Below are 19200 nucleotides of genomic sequence, written 5' to 3'. Positions count from 1 at the left end.
TGCGTGTTTCTGGCACACAACTGAACTGGTTAAATTCTGTCAGGCTATCCATGTCCCTATAAGTCTGGCAGGTTAATTCAGAGCTGTCAAAAGTTAGACACCGTGCGTCTACCTAGCCCTTCAGCCAGCATCACACAGAACCAGCTCTACTCTGAGACAGAGGAGGGTCCGAGTGTGGACTCTTTATCTGATACCTGGGGTCCTTTTCCAAATTGAAAGAGATACCTCCTCATACCATCAAAGGACCCTGGTGGTAGGTTATGTGTTCATCTAATTGACTGCTTCAGGGCACCAAAACAGACACTCTCAACAGACTCTCAAATTGCACAAGCTCTTTTACTAAACCAAACAGTCTGCTTCTCATTAAAAGTATGATGCAAAGATTTTTTTGCCCCCCTTTCTTGAATATAAAAATTTCAGCCCTTTGTGAATCTCCAATAATCCAAAGCAAAACACACAGGCAGAACAGCTGGATAACATTACTGCTTAAGGTATTGTATGGTCCAAAGATCGGCTGGGCAGGGGGAAGCTTATCAATTAGGGCAGTTGTTTTGAATTAAAAGGCATGTAAAGAGTGAAAGTGAAGTAACAGGGTCCTTTGTGAACCCAGTGAGCTGTGAATACTAACAAAGACTGCCACTATTCCACCAACACCTCTCACTGCGGTTTTCACTGTGACAAGCTCTGAAATAATAAAATAGAAAATTTCCTTAGACGTGAAATCATTTTATACAGTGATGATCCAGAGGATGACTAATGGTTTCAGGCTGGCAAAAGTGTCCAGACAACGTGTTAACTGAGAAAGAAAGCTGCATGATCCCCCATCTCATCATCTTAACACCTTTCATTCGTAATGAGCCAGCTCCCAACTCCAGCCTCTTATGTGGTCAATTTAATGCATGGCAAGACTCTGCAAACATTAATTGAAATGAATGGCCATAATGAAAAATGGTTTTTGGCACATTAATTGAGGTGGGTGTTCTGTCTCCTCTGCTCTGAATAATACCACAGGACCTGTACTAACTGCCTGAGCCAAGAGAGGGAAAAACAGATGGAACGTCCATGCAATGCCTCCAACTGAAAACAGACACATCCTACATGGAGTGGTTTTGCACGGAAACCAACAGCAAACTGAATTCCCTTGACGAGAGGGGACAGGAAGCAACAGACAACAAATAAAAACAAGATAAGTGTTATCCCTCAGCAGGAAGTGTATGGCTCAGATAGACCCACCAACGGTATTTTTGGAAAATTGCTTCATTTATTCAAACAGTGAAGCCACCAGTTCTGTACTCCAGTGGGGAGCTGAGTTCGAAGGAGCAGCTGGAACTCCAGAGAACTGAGTTCCCATCTGAAAGTAATCCATCGCTCAGATATTTTCGAATTTAAAAGCAAATACATATTGTTTGCCAATAAGGAGAAAGTAAACTGGCATTACTTGTTAATTGCATATGGCACCAATGAAATATTATTTCCTAACACACACACACACACAAACTGCTGGAGAAACCCAGTGGATCAGGCAGCATCTATGAAGAGGAAGCAACAGTGTTAATGAAGGGTTTCAGCCGTAGTGTCGATTGTCTATTCTTTTCCACAGCGCTGCCTAACCTGCTGAGTTCCTTCAGCATTTTGTGTGTGTTGCCCTGGATTTCTAACATCTGCAGAACCTCTTGGTTTGAAGGCACTGACAAATTAAACCTAACACTGGAGAATCTGGGAATCTAATCTAATCTACCAAAATACATAGGCTCCTGATGCAGGGTTTTGACCTGAAACGTCGACGATGCTTTCCGACCCCTACACTGATGCTACTCAACCCACTGAATTCCTCCAGCAGATTGTCCCAAGTGGGTGGGGAAAGTCGAGTGCTGGAGAAGAAAGTGGACCTTTGGAGAAAGGAGAGGAAGAGGGGACCCAGGGGGAAGTAACAGGCCGATGAGAAGTAAATGGTCATAGTGAGGAATAGAGGAACAGGGGTGGGGGAAGTGTGGTTACCAGAAGGAGAAATCGAAATTCATGCCATCAGGTTGAAGGGCACCAAGACAGAATATGAAGTGTTGCTTCTCACCCTGAAAGTGGCCTCATCTTGGCACAAGAGGAGGCCATGGACTGACAGGTTGGAACAGGAATGGGAATTGGAATTAAAATGTTTGGCCACCGGAAAGTCTAGCTTGTAGCGGATGGTGCGGGGGGGGGGGGTGCTCTACGAAGAGGTCCCTTACTTACAACAGGTCTCCTCACCAGACACAATAGGCGACACCAGCAGATTCACCTGAAAAGGCCGTTTGTGGTGCTTAATGAAGGTGGGAGAGGGGGCGTATAGGCAGGTGTGGTGCTTAGGCCGCTTGCAGGGAAAAATGCCTGGACGGAGATTAGTGGGGACGGACAAATGGACAAAGGAATTGCGTAAGAAGTGACTTTCATAGAAAGCGGGCGGTGGGGAGGGTGGAGGTAAAGATATGTTTAGTGGTACGATCTCTTGGGAGATGGCAGAAGTTGAAGAGGATGCAGAGGCTGACGGAGTGACAGTTAAGGACAAGAGGGATTCTATCACTATTAAGGCGGCAGGAAGATGGGGTGAGCCAGGAAATGGAGGAGATGCAGGTGAGGGCAGCATCAATAGTAGAGCGAGGGAAAACATATTCTTTAAAGAAAGAAGACGTCTATGATATCCTGGAATGGAAAGTTGCATCCTTGGAACAGATGCAATGGTGGTGAATGCATTATGATCTCGCAACTTGTTGTCTACCTGCGATGTAACTGTAACACTTTATTCTGCATGCTGTTATAATTTTACCTTGTAGTACCCCAATGCACTGTGTAATGATTGGATCTTGTACAAGGCAAGAGTTTCACTGTACCTTGGTACATGTGATAATAATAAACCAATTCTAATTCCAATAGAAAATAACAGATAATCATCTCAGTTGCCATTAGGATTCTAATTTAAAATCCAGAACTCCCAAAACCAGAATTTGTAAAGACTGATCTGGTAGGTCATCTTTTATACTCATTCCATTCACAACTCTCAAACCAAGCCTGGGTGTTCAGATGGTGTCACTAAGCTAAGCAACTCAGAGGGCAATCGATTCAAACTAACTCTTCCAGAACTAGTGGCTACAGAATGCAATGCAATATCTTACCAAATCATCTCCCAATGCCACAACCCATAATGCTAAGGAGAGCAAGAGTGGGGCCATTAAAAACAATGCTTCCTTTCTTAAAGTGTGCTGGCATTGAAGAGGGGCTAGAAGACGTTCACAAGAATGATGTCGGGAACAAAAAAGCATTAATGTATGAGGAGCAATTTATGGCTCTGGTCTTGCACTCACTACAGTTCAGAAGAATGAAGGGGATCTCAATGAAACCGACCAAATATTGAGTGGCCTGGATAGAGTGGACCTGGAGACAGTGTTTCCAATAGTAGGAGAGTCTAGGACCAGGGGGCACCTTTAGAAAGATGTCCCTTTAGAACAGAGATGAGGAGGAATTTCTTTAGCCAGAGGGTGATGTATCTGTAGAATTAATTGCCACACACAGCTGTGGAGGCCAAGTCATTGGGTATATTTAAAGCAGAGGTTGATGGGTTCTTGATTAGTAAGGGAGTCAAAGGTTACTAGGAAAAGGCAGGAGAATGGGGTTGAGATAGTAACTCAGCCATAATTGAACAGCAGAGCAGACGATGGGCCAAATGGCCTCATTCTGCTTCTATGTTTCAAAGTCACAACACAACATCTTATCATCTCCCAACTAGTGTTAAAACAAGAACATTACAAGCAATGCTTCCTTTCAAGAATAGTGTCCCTGTCAAACTGCAACCTGTACTTCTAATATGGACAATGAGGGTCTGCGAATCCAGGGAGCTGAACCTTGAGCTCCTTCACTGGATGCATTATATCAGGTTCTTCCACAAACTGAGCATGAAAAACAATGCCCCCAAAAATATATCCCACTGCCAACATGCTACCCACTGACCAACAAATGTGAAGAATCACACAAAGCAGAGGGAGCGGGATCGATTACACAGCACGTTCCACCATGTTGTGGGACTGCTGCTCAAGGAGCATGTCAGATGGAATGACCTGCAGTGACAGTAAATGAGCACTGCAACAACACTGCTCAAATACGAGGCTGTGGATCACACTAACTGTGAAACAAGCCCACTGCCACTCCCAGTTCCAGACTAAAATCGTTTACTGTATTTAGTTTTATTTATTTGAGGTACAGCACGGTAATGTGCTGTCCAATTACACCAATGTGACCAATTACTTTGGAATGTGAGAGGAAACAGGATCACCTGGAAGAAACCAACGAGGTCACACAGAGAGAACATACAAATTCCTTACAGACAGGGGTGGAAATGAACCCAGGTTACTGGTGCTGTAATGACATTATGCTAAAAATTATGTCACCGTGCTGCCCGGAATACAATTATTGTAAGTCTTCCTCCTGAATCCATTCCTTCAAAGGATGAATCTAGCAACACCACAAGGCATTAAGTACCAAACCTAAATGGCAGGTCTCAGACTCAAGTGAAGATGAAGAACAGGGCGTGATCTCCTCACCTGAAATACATTTTTGTTTCCTTTAAGCCTTCTTTTCAATTCACACAAACACAAGGTCAGCTGAAGGGGGAAAGAAAGTGATCTTCAGGTGACCTTGAAGATTACAGAGATAGGAGAGCTTTGGAGGGCTATGGACTAACTGGCTGGGAATTACAGTCAGCATGGACAAGTTGTTTCTGTGCTGCCTGACTATGACTTTAAGACAATTCTTCAGTTAACAGGCATTTAGCATGAGGGATGGGGATGGAGTTCCAACCTTGCCGTGGACCCCCCGAACCAGCAGCCATGAGGGGATTAGAGAAAGTGAATGCACACAGTCCTTTCTCCCCCAGGGAAAAGGCAATCAAAAACTCGTGGGCAAGATGAAAGGGGAACAATTTGAAAGGGGCCCGAGGAGTAACTTCTTCATGGAGAAGGCAGTGCGTCTATGGAGCAAGCTGCCAATGGAAGTTACTGAGGCTAGTTCAATATCAGTGATCAAATGGCAAATATAGTTACTCGGAATATGCTGGGTGCAGCATGCAACAAAAAAAAAACCATCAACAGTTACAAGGAATTATATAAAAATAATTATATATGAAATTTTTAAAATATTTAAACGACACCTGAACAGGTATATTGGATAGGAAAGCTTCGGAGGGATAACGGCCAAATGCAAGCAACAAGCAGTAGCTTAGATGGGGCATTTTGGTTGGCATGGATGACAACCAAAGGTTGCGCCTGTTACTGTGGCTGTATGACTCAATGACTTTAATCACAATAGGAATCAGAAGGCCACCAGGCACCCCCGTCGCGAGGTCACCTTTGCAACTCTGTTGTTGGTATAAACTGTTCACTCTCTCATTCTGGTCCTAGGTACAGCAGTTCTCAGAAGTCACAGTGCAGAGTCTTGCCAACAGTATTATCACTCCCCCTCTTCCTTCCAGTCTTTAACTGTTGAACACCAAGGTTCAAAATATGCTACAGTGTCCTGGGTTGGATCAGAGCATTATCAATGATAACCCCCACCATCCAGCCCATGCTCTCTTCTCACTGTTGCCATTCGGAGCAGGAGCCTTCGGTCCCACACCAACATGTTCAGGAACAGTTATTAACCGACAACCATCAACAACCTGAACCAGGTGTGCTCCCTCACTCACTTCGACACTGAAATAATACCACGACTTACGGGCTGACTTTCAAAGACTCCACAACTCTTGTTCTCAGTATTCTTATTTAATATTATGAATTATGATTAGTTTCTTTTTGTATTTGCACAGTTTGACTTCTTTTGCACTTTTGTCAGTCTTTGTGTGTAGTTCTTCATTGATTTTATTTGTTCTATTGTAAATGTCTGCAAGAAAGCGAATCTCAGGTTGTATAAGGTAACATATATGTATTTTGATATTAAATTTACTTCTTATTTAGAGTTCCAGCGCAGGACAGGCCCTTATGGCCCTAAGAGTCATGCCACCCTACAACCCACCTACCTAACCCTAGCCTAATCATCAGAAAATTTACAATGGTCGATTAACCTTCTAACCAGTACATCTTTGGACTGTGGGAAAAAACTGAGTACCCAGAAGAAACCCATGTGGCTTTGAGCAGTCACTGTAATACAATACTTTGAATATAACCTGTTAACTACATAGACGAGCAAAAAAAGGAACAAAATCGCTGAAGAAGGTGAACTTCATCTGCAGGTCCCCCACCTCACTCCAACTCCTGAGGCAAACAGAGTGAACACTGGAAATGGTGCACAGGACAAATTCTAGCAGATAGGAAGTTTTTGTTTGGAATAAAAGCCACTGCATTCTTTAGAAATAGCTAGAGAGAGCTCAGTTGTTTGGAGACTCCTGCAAGACAGATGCTTTGGCAACAGCATTTTTGAAGGTCTTTGTAAGAACTCTTCTGGCTGCTCAGAGCTTTCAACACAATTAGACTGACAATAAACAGAGACGACCCCAGGCACATTCTATAATGGTGTGTGCAAACTCTGCAGCTGCTGGCAATAAATGCTACAGTGAAAATCTGCAAAAATTTCCGAGCTATTTGCCAGGTGCACTAACGGAGGAATGGACTAGTCACAAGAATTGGGAACAGCTGAAGATCCCGGAGTCTAAACTGCAGCAGGCACTTGGCACCAGCCAAGATCTCAAGTACCACATGTTAGAGGAGGCCTATGCAACCTCCTCTAAAACCTGCCCATAGCAAATTCCTGCAACAAACCTCAAGGCATCACTCCTCACTTACTCCCAGTATTGCAATTTTCAATACATGCCTGCAGAAAATAGTTGGATTATTTCTTAGGTGTTTTAAAAAACTGATTATGAATTGTCCTTGTAAATTCCCATCAACACTGCCACTCACCTACACACGAGGGACATCTGACAGTCCTTCCCCTCCCCTCTTCTTCTATTCCCCCACTCTGGCCTCTTGTCTACCTGCCTATCACCTCTCCCTGGGTCCCCTCCTCCTTCCCTTTCCCCTATGGTCCATTCTCCTCTCCTGTCAGATTCCTTCATCTTCAGCCCTTTACCTCTCCCACCCACCTGGTTTCACCTATCACCTTCTAGCTAGCCTCCTTCCCCTCCCCCACCTTTTTATTCCGGCATCTTCCCCCTTCCTTTCCAGCACTGAAGAAGGGTCTCGGCCTGAAATGTTGACTGTTTGCTCATTTCCATGGATGCCTCCTGACCTGCTAAGTTCCTCCAGCATTTTATGTGCACTGCTCTGAATTTCCAGCATCTACAGAATCTCTTAGATTAACCTCTCAGTTGCCATGTCTTTGGGATGTGCGAGAAAACGGGTGCATCCAGATGAAACCCATGATATCACAGGGAGAACATGCAAACTCCATGCAAACAGCATCAGAGGTCAGGATTAAACCCAGACCATTGAACTGTGAGGCAGTAACTATACTTGCTGCAGTACTGTGCTGCGTGAGTTTTAGACCAGGTCAATTCAGTGAAGAGTAGAGGGCATAAGTCACCCAACTTCAATATCTGCTTACAGGTTTCCTCTCCTCATTGTTTTGTTGGAAATCTCTGTATACATTAAAACATGCTTAAGATAGAGAACTTTGAATGTTCTGAAGAAAGGGCAGCATGGTAACGTAGTGGTTAGCACAATGCTTTACAACACCAGCAATCCAGGTTCAGTCCCCATCGCTGTAATGAGTACGTTTTCCCCATGACCACATGGGTTTCCTAGGGCTATTCCAGTTTTCTCCCACATTCCAAAAATCATGCAGGTTAGTGTTAGTAAGTTGTGGGCATATCTAGATACTGGAACACTCACAGACTGCCCCCAGCACATCCTCAACCTGTGTTGGTCATTGACATAAACAACGCACCTCACTTCACACGACAAACAGAGTTTTAATCTTAAACACAGGACATAGTTATCAAGTATTTAAGCCACTTTTTGACCAAAATATGTTGATTGGTGCAAAGTGAAGACATTACTCTGTGTTCATTATATTCCATCAGTTTAAGTATCAATCTTAGGTCTCATTTTAAGCTACAGACTAATTCAAATCCAATGAGCTGAGTTCCTATAAATGCTATCTACACATTCCTACAATTTTCTGAGAAGAAAATCAAATGTAAATGCAATGCAGCAGTCCTACAGTCTAGATACATACGATTCAGTCCTGTGAAGCTGAACATCCCAATCTGTTGGGTTATGTGATTCCAAGTGCCAGGTGTCCCCAGTTTCTCCAGCTTTTCCCTCAGTTGGGATCGCATCAGAAATATTCGGTCAGCCATTGTCTTCACGTTACCTGTCCTGGAGGGGAAAGGGTTAAGAGAGAATCAGTGAGCATCACATACCTGGTGTGATCATACACCTAGAAAAGTCCCAGGTTTGACTCTGCTATGTGGTGAGTGAGCCAATGGCACACTAGAATACAGGACAGGAACAGGACCTCTGGCCCATGATCCAAGCTGGCTGCATTTCAGTCACCTTCCACACTATGTAAAATATTGCCTTGTAAATCTCCTTTACACTTTCCCCTGCTCTCCTTAGAGTTATGTTCTCTGGTACAGTATGTAATATTTCCACCCTGACTTTGTAGACTTGATGAAAACACAAAAACTGATTTCAGTGTTCCTGGCTCAGCACAGATGCTACCAGAAATTTTTATTTTCTTTAATGTTTCATTTGGTTGTGTGTGTGTGTGTGTGTGTGTATACACACACACACACAACCAGACGACAATAAACTTGAACAAACTTGATTTCCTGTGCCTTTAAACTGTTAACTGCACTTCTTCAGATGCACCTTTAACATCTAACAACTAGTCCTGATGAAGGAACTTGCCCAAAAGTCAACTGTTTACTCCTCTCCATTGCTACTGCCTGACCTGCTGAGCTCCTCCAGCATTTTTGTGTGTGTACCATTAAGATCCTCCCTTTCTTGGAGGGAAATCTCAAATCTTCACCAAACACGCTTTGCCAATGAATGCATCAGTGAGCATTAACATGTGCTCTGCACCAGTAGTACATGAGAAAACAATCAGTTTGCAAATAGTTGTTGCTTGGCAACTTACTAGAAATCACCGCCAATTATTACTGGTACTGTGGCATGTGAACTTGGATAATGGAATAATGGCTCTGAAGGGAAGGACCATGAGACTGAAACTGCAACCTCCTGTGTAGGACTTGAAGGTAAAGGTGCATTAGTGGATTTGGAATCAAATAAAGAATAAGAAATCAAGTTTTTTTTTCCTGCGGGACATTCCCTAAGACTCAGTTTAAAATTAAGGACCCATAGGATCTATCAAGGTTAGAAAAAAACACTAAACTTATGGCATAAACCTCCAAGAGGACCACAACCTTGCCATGGTTTGGAGGCCTGTGTGTCTCAATGACCCAGAGAGCTATGTTGGCTGAAGTCAAGGCTTTATGCTTTGGCTCTTGGTAGGATCACCCATGCCAAACAGGTCAAAGGTAGAGGCCAGACTAAAAGCGGTCCACTGGTCCTCCAGGTTCGGGGGTTCAGCTCAAGGCTAACAACCCTGACTGATAAAACAAAATTGTTACAGAAGCAGCAATGAAGATTCCTCCTACATCTGAGTGTGACGGTATTCCTGAGTCTCCACCTGGGACTTGCGTGACTGATGGTAGTGAAAACCGAGAGGATGCATGAACAACGCCAGAGATGGAGAACTTTCAGTGCTACTCTGAACACCAGTGGCGTAATTAGCAGTAAGTTATGACATAAACTGAGTAAAAGATTCCATATTCCATGCTGGTAGTTATCAGCATGGTTCAATAAATTTAGTCAAGCTGATGAACTAACACTGCTGAATGTTAATCAGAATACTATATGAAAGATATCAAAATTTTAAAATGTATATGTTAAAACAGTAGCAAAAGAATTACAGATATGCGTGTGTTCAATGATCCTTTGAAAAATCAGCTGGTTTTCAATGGGAAAATCCAGTGGCAAAGCTGGAGGACTCAAGTGTTGGCTGTACAATATAAAAATAAATAAATTATAAACCTACAACAGGTAGTTTGGAAGGGGCACACTGACTGAATACTGTCATCATGGTGTCTATTTTCAATACTCCAAATCTGCCCTTTGACACATTACTGATTTCCTTTATTCGGCTACTAGCAACCACACACTCAAAAAAAATGAACCCAAAGAACTAGAATTTAATTTCTAAATCTGGCCAGCTCTTTCCCAGAGAGTCATAGAATTATTGAACACCATAGACTCCTTGGCCCATCCAGTCAATGTCACATTATTATTCTTCCTAATCCCAACGACCTGCATCTGACCATACCCCTCCAAATGAGTCCCATCCCTATACAGTAGCCGTCCAAATTTCTCAAAGATTGAAATCAAGTCCACGTCCACCAATTCCACTGGCAGCTCATTCCACATTCCCACCATCCTGACAGAAGTTGTTTCCCCTCAGGATCCACTTGCTCTTCAACTAAGTTTTTTATCATCTCTGTATATATTTCAGCAGATTATTTATATAACCATTTGTTACATGCTGTCAATCTCCCGTGGCTCGATTACAGTATGCGTATATTCGGCAGAATATGGTGTAAATTTCCATGATAATGCCAGAGAAGTCTAAACCAAGAATGTTACTCAGCTATTAAAAAGCAAGGAAGATTTAAATCAAAGCAACCAAATGCGGTTTGAATATACACTCAGTGGCTGCTTTATTGAGTACAGGAGTGGAACCCAGTATGGTCCACTGCTGTTGAAGCCTATCGACTTCAAGATCCGACATGTTGTGCATTCAGAGAGGCTCTTCTGCACACCACTGCTGTCACATGTTGTTATTTAAGTTACTGAAGCTCTCTTGTCAGCTTGAACCTGATTTGCCATTCTCCTCCGACCTCTCTGATTAACAAGACATTTTCCCCCCAAAGAAATGCCACTCACTGGATGTATTTTTTCTAGCACCACTCTCTGTAAATCTAGAGACCGTTGTGTGTAAAATTTCCAGGAGACCAACAGTTTCTGAGATACTCAAACCACCCCATATGACACCAACAATCATTCCACGGTCAAAGTCACTTAGATCACATTTCTTCCTATTCTGATGTTTGCTCCGAACAACAACTGACCACGTTTGCATGCTTTTATGCACTGAGTTGTTGCCACATGAATGGCTGATTAGATATTTGTATTAATGAGCAGGAGGATAGATGTATCTAATAGTGGCCATTGAGTGTACATACAGTACTGCCTCATTTTAATACATAATTTGATAATTATTTGTAGTTTAAATGCAGCTTAGGATGGAGAGATGGAGAAGGAGTTGATCCTGTTTCTCTGCATTTCAGGCCAAAGAGATGGGACATACAGAGTTACTGCAACATTGTGCCACCCACTGACAGGGAGGTGCAGGTACAGTGTGACAAGCTCATGGAAGGCTCCCATCACAAAACAATTTATGATGGCAAAGTAAATGTAACCAGAAGATGACAAAAACCAAAAGAAAGTTCTGTAACCAGGGAGCTTAAGAAGATAGGTGCAATTTGCAGGTTGATCAGTAACCCAGAAGTCGAAGCCTGGCGGCTGAAACCTGCAACAGTGATGTTGATCAGAGAAGAACGGCCAGACACGAAGGCAATAGTAACTCGAATCACCATGTGGGTGTGCAGAAGAGGACCTCTGAACACACACCATCTCAAACGTGGATGGGCTACAGCAGCTGAAGCCCACACCGGATTCTGCTCCTGTAACTAATAAAGTCAGTATTTTTATTTATATTTTAAGACACAAAAGCTCAAAAGGAAAATGCATACATGAGTGACAAACAAGAGAAATTAAAGATAGTATTAAATCAAGAGAAAAAGCTCACAAAATTGCCAGGAATAGCAAAAGGCTTGAGAACAACCAATTCAGAAAGAGACAGGATGCAAAAGTTGACTTGGGAGAAGCATAAAAAGAGACTATGAAAGCTTTTATCGGTATCTATAAAGGGGAAGACTAGCAAACAGCAAATGTGGACCCCATCACAGAGAGGGGAAAGCTTCTAAATGGCAGGGGAAATAATATAGTTATTTCATGTATCTTCAGAAGGAAATCATACAAAAGCTGCCAGATATAGCAGTGTGAATTAAGGGTCTGTCAAAAATGAAAAACTGATGGACAAGCATTAGGTTTAAAAAAAGTAATACTATAAATCTAAAAACTGTCTTGTGATGTTGCTGCAAGTGAGTTTTTCATTGCACTTGTGCAGATGACGGTAAACTTGATGGAAGAACTCTGTGGGTCAGGCAGCATGTGTGGAAGCTGTCACGACTGTGGGTGTTCAGGTAGAGACTGCGCACCAGGGTGCTCCAGCAGTTTTGTTTTTTTAAAACTCAGGATTCCAGCACCCGCAGTCTCCTGTCTCCATGCATTAGAAGCTGGGGTGCTTCAAGAAAAACGTTTAATTGCAGTAAGGGGAATTATGAGGCTATCAGGCAGGAACTTGGAAGCTTAAACTAGGAACAGATGTTCTCAGGGAAAGGTACCGAAGAAATGTGGCAAATGTTCAGGGGATATTTGTGTGGAGTTCTGCATAGGTACATAGCTGCTGGCAACGTGGTGCACAAGAGCTGTAGTATGTCTAGTCAAGAAGAAAAGCTTACAAAAGGTTCAGAGAGCTAGGTAATGTTAGAGATCTAGAAGATTATAAGGCTAACAGGAAGGAGTTTTAAGAAGGAAATTAGGAGAGCCAGAAAGAGCCATGAGAAGGCCTAGGCAGGCAGGATTAAGGAAAACCCCAAGGCATTCTACAAGTACGTGAAGAGCAAGAGGATAAGATGTGAAAGAACAGGACCTATCAAGTGTGACAGTGGGAAAGTGTGTATGGAACTGGAGGAAATAGCAGAGGTACTTAATGAAAACTTTACCTCACTATTCACTATGGAAAAGGATCTTGGTGATTGTAGTGATGTCTTGCAGCAGACTGAAAAGCTTGAGAATGTAAATATTAAGAAAAAGGATGTGCTGGAGCTTTTGGAAAGCATCAAGTTGGATAAGTTGCCGGGACCAGATAAGATGTACCCCAGGCTACTGTGGGAGGCGAGGGAAAACTTGCTGCGCCTCTGGCAATGATCTTTGCATCATCAATGGGGACGGGAGAGGTTCTGGAGGATTGGAGGGTTGCAGATATTGTTCCCTTATTCAAGAAAGGGAGTAGACATAGCCCAGGAAATTATAGACCAGTGAGTCTTACTTCAGTGGCCGGTAAGTTGATGGAGAAGATCCTGAGAGGCAGGATTTATGAGCATTTGGAGAGGTATAATATGATTAGGAATAGTCAGCATGGCTTTGTCAAAGGCAGGTCGTGCCTTATGAGCCTGATTGAATATTTTGAGGATGTGACTAAACACATTGATGAAGGAACAGCAGTAGATGTAGTGTATATGGATTTCAGCAAGGCATTTGATAAGGTACCCCATGCCAGGGTTATTGAGAAAGTAAGGAGGCATGGGATCCAAGGGGACATTGCTTTGTGGATCCAGAACAGGCTTGTCCACAAAGAGGCAAAGAGTGGTTGTAGATGGGTCATATTCTGCACGGAGGTCAGTCACCAGTGGTGTGCCTCAGGGATCTGTTCTGGGACCCTTACTCTTCGTGGTTTTTATAAATGACCTGGATGAGGAAGTGGAGGGATGGGTTAATAAGTTTGCTGATGACATAAAGGTTGGGTGTGTTGTGGATAATGTGGAGGGCTGTCAGAGGTTACAGCGGAACATTGATAGGATGCAAAACTGGGCTGAGAAGTGGCAGATGGAGTTCAAGCCAGATAACTGTGAAGTGGTTCATTTTGGTAGGTCAAATATGATGGCAGAATATAGTATTAATGGTAAGACTCTAGGCAGTGTGGAGGATCAGAGGGATCTTGGGGTCCGAGTCCATAGGAAACTCAACGCTGCTGCGCAAGTTGACTCTGTGGTTAAGAAGGCATATGGTGCATTGGCCTTCATCAATCGTGGGATTGAATTTAGGAGCCAAGAGGTAATGTTACAGCTGTATAGGATCCTGGTCAGACCCCACTTGGAGTACGGTGCTCAGTTCTGGTCGCCTCACTACAGGAAGGATGGGGAAACCATAGAAAGGATGCAGAGAAGATTTACAAGGATGTCGCCTGGATTGGGGAGCATGCCTTATGAAAACAGGTTGAGTGAACTCAGCCTTTTCTCCTTGGGGCGATGGAGGATGAGAGGTGACCTAGTAGAGGTGTATAAAATGATGAGAGGCAATGATCATGTGGTAGTCAGAGGCTTTTTCCCAGGGCTGAAATGGCTGCCACAAGAGGGCACAGGTGCTTGGGAGTAGGTACAGAGGAGATGACAGGGGTAAGTTTTTTTACGCAGAGAGTGGTGAGTGCGTGGAATGGGCTGCCAGCAACTGTGGGGGAGGTGGATACGATAGGGTGTTTTAAGAGACTTTTGGATAGGGACATGGAGCTCAGAAAAATAGAGGGCTATGGGTAACCCTCGTAATTTCTAAGGTAGGGACATGTTCGGTACAGCTTTGTGGGCTGAAGAGCCTGTATTGTGCTGCAGGTTTTCTATGTTTCTAAGAGGATGAAGACAATCTGAGTGAAGTGGTTAGGAGGGTTCAGATGGATTGTAATATGAAAAAATATGAAAAGTAGAGTGTAAATTATAAGAGACTGGGTAATGTTGATGCTTAAAGGAACCTGCTTCCTATTTTCTCTCCTCCCATTTCCTTCCATGACACCTCCGATGCCTGCCAATGGTTTCTAATTCCCTAGACCAAACTGACTCATTTTCTTATGTGTGCTGAAAGCACAGCTATAGGTTATGGTGTTCTCCATTAAGCTGTAGGATCAGCAATATTATCAGTGCCACCATAGCGTAGCAGTGAATGCAACGCTACTACACCTCGGGGCATCAGAGTTCAATCCTGGAGTCTCCTGTAAGGAGTTTGTACATCTTGTCCTCTCTGTGGAATGTGTGGGTTTCCTCCAGGTGCTCTGGTTTCCTCCCACAGTCCAAAGATGTACTGGTTAGTTGGCCATTGTAAGTTGTCCTGTGATTAAGCTGGGCGGTGCGGTTCGAAGGGGTCAGTAGGGTCTATACTTCATACTCTACCTTGAAATCAGTAAATAAATAATTTCCAAACCTTTGTCTGACTCCCAAAAGTCTGCACTTTGTTTTATGTAATTTATTACAACTTTAGATCTCACTCCCTACTACCGCACTTTGGAGTAACTTTCCAAAACTATTTTCAGGTTTACTTTGGAAAGCTCTGCCTGTCCATATTCAGATATTTAAACATTTCTTAACACCTCTGGCCTTAGACAAATTAGTGTCAAACTTGCAAATGTAAAATCAACTGTAATGGAGAAAGAGGGAGAATATTTTCCTACCTCTTCAGAGTAGGGAGTTGCATCAGCTTCATGCTAACAAGTATAACAGATGCCAATACATCTTTAGCTCTCACTTTCTTCAAAAAGCATTTAAAGAGAAAGAGTTTCCAGCAAACAAAAGTTAATAAATTAATGTTAATTAACATTAAGAATCAGACTAGATATAATAAACACAAGAGATTCTGCAGATGCTGGAAATTCAAAGTAATATACACAAACACTGGTGGAACTCAGTAGGCCAGGCAGCATCTATGGAGACGAATAAATGGTTGACTTTCCGGGCCCGAAACATCAGTTGTCTATTCTTCTCTGTAGATGCTGCCTAGCCTACTGAGCTCCTCCAGGCGAAAGAAAACAATTTTATGCACAATGCATCTTAGTATGCAATAGGAGCAGGTTCATTAATTCAAAAGGAAACTTGAAATATACCAAAGGAAAGCAAAGGCGAGCATAAAGAAGAACAAGGGTTGGAACTACTTGGGCTAGTGTTTCTGTCAAAAGGCCTCTACATGCACAGTGCTATTCCAGTGCATTTTAAAACAGCTCTACCACCATGCACTCACCATTCTGCAAAGAGATCTGGATCATTAAGTGTTGTGGCTACAATACGAGCTCCTTGCGCCGGAGGGTTTGACCATATTGTACGGATTATTTTCTCCATCTGAGATCGAATCCGTTTCACATTGTCACTGTCCTTTGCCACAATACACAGATTTCCAACTCTCTCATCTATAGACAGGGAGAGAAAAGAAACAGATCAAATCTGGACTGACTTTTTACAGGAGCAATTCAGCTCATCCACTGCAGTCAAGCCATGTGTGTCCAATTAACTTCTGATCCAGTTCCTTCTTCAAAACCATGCAATCTTGATTATAACTAAGTGTGTAGTGTAAGATTTGCCTCACAGGTTTTTTTTCTACACAGAGTGGTGGGTGCGTGCCAGAGGTGCTGATAGAGGCATTAGGGACATTCAGGAGATTCTTAGGTAGGGACATGAATGAAAAAAAAACTGGAGAGCTATGAGAGAGTGAAGGGTGCATAACATAATGAGCCAAAAGGCCTGTGCTGTGTTGTACTATTCAATGTTCTATATTCGATCTTCAACTTTCCTTTGAAAAAAAGGTAAATATACTGTAAATGCCTTCATTGGGAGTCAGCCCTCAACTGTCATGAATCTAATTTCTTATTTTGTGGTTAAAAGATGATTGCTTGTAGGTCAAGTGATGCGGTGATCACAATGAACAAAAAGAGCAAAACATATGGTTGGATAAACAGAGCGAAATGTTTAAAAGCTTCTTTCTAAAATCTTAACTAAGTAATGTTTCACTTGGATATTTCCCAAGGCATAGTGAATATTATTAAATAGTTCTGTCATCATTCTCTCACCTTTCCACAAAGAGACCTGTTTCATTAAGCAGCGTGGCTACTAGTGGCTAATATTTTTCATTAATGCGTATCCTGGCCCACCCAATACAGACCAACCATCATCTAGCCAAAGGGTATAACAAAATACCCTTGTGGCCTAAACTGGAAAGGAGCAATGGGACGCTATTCACGTCAAAGCTTGTTTTACCATTCATTGAAAGATGACTTAAGTTTTCTTCATCCGCCTTGTTTCTGTCAACTTTTAATACTTCTGTGCAATCAAGTTTGACATTTTCAAATCTGAACCTGGGTAAAGATGTCAGTCCTCTGTGAATGGACAAGCTTTAAAATTAAAATCAAGTCAACCATAGGAGGAAACAGTTTCTCACGACCTCAACATCAAAGATCCCACCATCCAGGTGATGCCATGTCTTGCAGCTACCATAGGGCAGGAGGTACAGAAGCCTTAAGTTCCACCTCACCAGGTTCAAGAGCAGCTATTTTCCTCCAACCATTCAGTTTTTGAACCAGCTGACCAACCCAAATAACTACAGTTTAGCAACACTTTGATCATTTTTCACTAAACTGGACTTTTGCTCCAATTGCTCTGTAATTGATGTTTTCCTCGTGAATGCTACTTATCGAATGCTATCTTCCTGTAATGCTTTTGCAAGTCAGTTTTTCATTGCACCCATGCATACATGTTCTTGTGCAGATGACAATAAACTCAACCTTGACTTTCTCTAACATTACCCTAAACACTACACTTGTCAGGCCTGCATATGCCAGCCCTCCCAGCTAACAGGTGTTACCTGCCATCACCACCTGCAATCTATTTAAACCCAGCTCTCATCCATAATTCATGTTCACTCATAGAAACCAGCCAGCCTCAACCAGTTGTTTCTAGTCTTGGTGTGCTGAGGATCTGTTCTCCCTTACCTTGTGGCCCTTCATGGCTTGTTATTTTACAGTAGTGGTCACCAATCTTTTTAAGCCCAAGATCCCCTACCTTGACCTTAGTCAAAGGCAAGATCTACCTACTAAATCGTTTAGAGAAAAATCAGCTCAGATTGTACTTCCAATTTGAGGCCTTTTATTTGGGCTAATTGTATTTGAATTACACAAATTAATTCAAACAAGAAAACACTGTAACTAGCATATCAAACAGGCCACAGCTGTCTTTCTTTAAGAATATTACAATACTTCACACCTTTAATTCTAAGTTTCATTATTTAATTTTATTTCAACACGAAAAATAAATGAATAAAAATTGACTGTCGCACTCAGTGTGATGACCGGGGCTGAATAATTTCTGCTAGTTCCCTGAAATTTGGCTCATAACTACAGACAGCCAGTCTGAGAGGTGTCTGTCAGTAAGACAGCTCCTGTACTTAGATTTAATAATTTTCATCTGTGAACATGCAATTTCACATAGATAAGTTGACCCGAAGTAGGCACTGACTTTTAGTGCTATAAAACCAACGCACACACTGCGCATTGCTGGAGCCCCATCAGTAGTAAATGCCACCAGTTTATGAATGGGGATGTCATTTTCACGGACATATTTTTTAAACTCATTTTAAATATCCTCACCTCCTGTTCTCTCCTTTAATTGCAAAAGAGTGAGGAAGTCCTCCTTTGTTGCAAAATCCTGGAAAGCCATTCTGACAAATACAAGCTGAGCTGTTTGCGTTACATCCAGGGATTCATCAAACTGTAGTGAAAAATATTCACAGAGTGACAAGTCGATCCACGACTCTGACGGTGACTCTACCCTCCTTGTCACTGTTGCAGGGCCAAGCGGTATGTTATGTATTGCGGTTATGATGCGTTTTTGTTTTTAGAGTCATTAAAAACAGTCTCTGCAGTAATGGCCATTGCTTCCTTGAATAAATCGCCATCTGTTACGGCTTCTTGTGTTTAGCCAAAAGGTGACTTACACAAAATGATGCTTCAATAGCAGCCTTATTTTGAGCAGCATGTTTTGTGAAAAACGATTGCTGGGCCTTCAACCCCAATTTCAACTCCTCAACTTTCCAGGCATGAATTGCGCTCTTTGGGGGGTAGGTGTCTTTAAATTCCTGGTGGTTGGTGTTGTGGTGCCACTCCAGATTCCCTCTTAGTCAGTGCTTGTGTTTGGTGGCACAACATACATACACACTTGTCTTTCACCAAGGTAAATAGAAATTCCTCTTCCCATTCTGGATGGAATTTGTACATTTTCACCTTCTTTCGTGGAACCTCCGCCAGGCTATCAGGGTATCACGAGCGAGTGCCGTATATTGATGTTTGCAACAGTCTGTATGTACTCTTATCTAATCTGATTGGTCACTTTGATGCAGCACAGGCTATGCCGAAAACGCGGTGCATGGCGGGGGAGCTACACACATGCGCACTGGGCCGAAAGAATGGAATTAA

The 19200-nt window shown here is 42.6% G+C and overlaps 1 protein-coding gene across 1 annotated transcript in view; it reads right to left on the bottom strand.

The window, feature by feature from the left end:
* The window catches only part of got1 (glutamic-oxaloacetic transaminase 1, soluble), a 78275-nt gene that overhangs the window by 7467 nt on the left and 51608 nt on the right, over nucleotides 1-19200 (bottom strand). The window contains exons 7-8 of the mRNA XM_063071315.1: nucleotides 15981-16146; nucleotides 8194-8336 (exon numbers count right to left, since the gene is read on the bottom strand). Coding sequence (XP_062927385.1) covers nucleotides 8194-8336; nucleotides 15981-16146 — 309 coding nt within the window. The remainder of the gene's footprint in view (nucleotides 1-8193; nucleotides 8337-15980; nucleotides 16147-19200) is intronic.

The sequence above is a fragment of the Mobula hypostoma genome, chromosome 19 (assembly GCF_963921235.1).
Source record: "Mobula hypostoma chromosome 19, sMobHyp1.1, whole genome shotgun sequence".
Classification (NCBI taxonomy): domain Eukaryota; kingdom Metazoa; phylum Chordata; class Chondrichthyes; order Myliobatiformes; family Myliobatidae; genus Mobula; species Mobula hypostoma.
Note: the sequence above shows the minus strand (reverse complement) of the source record. Positions and strands in the feature narration are given on the sequence as shown.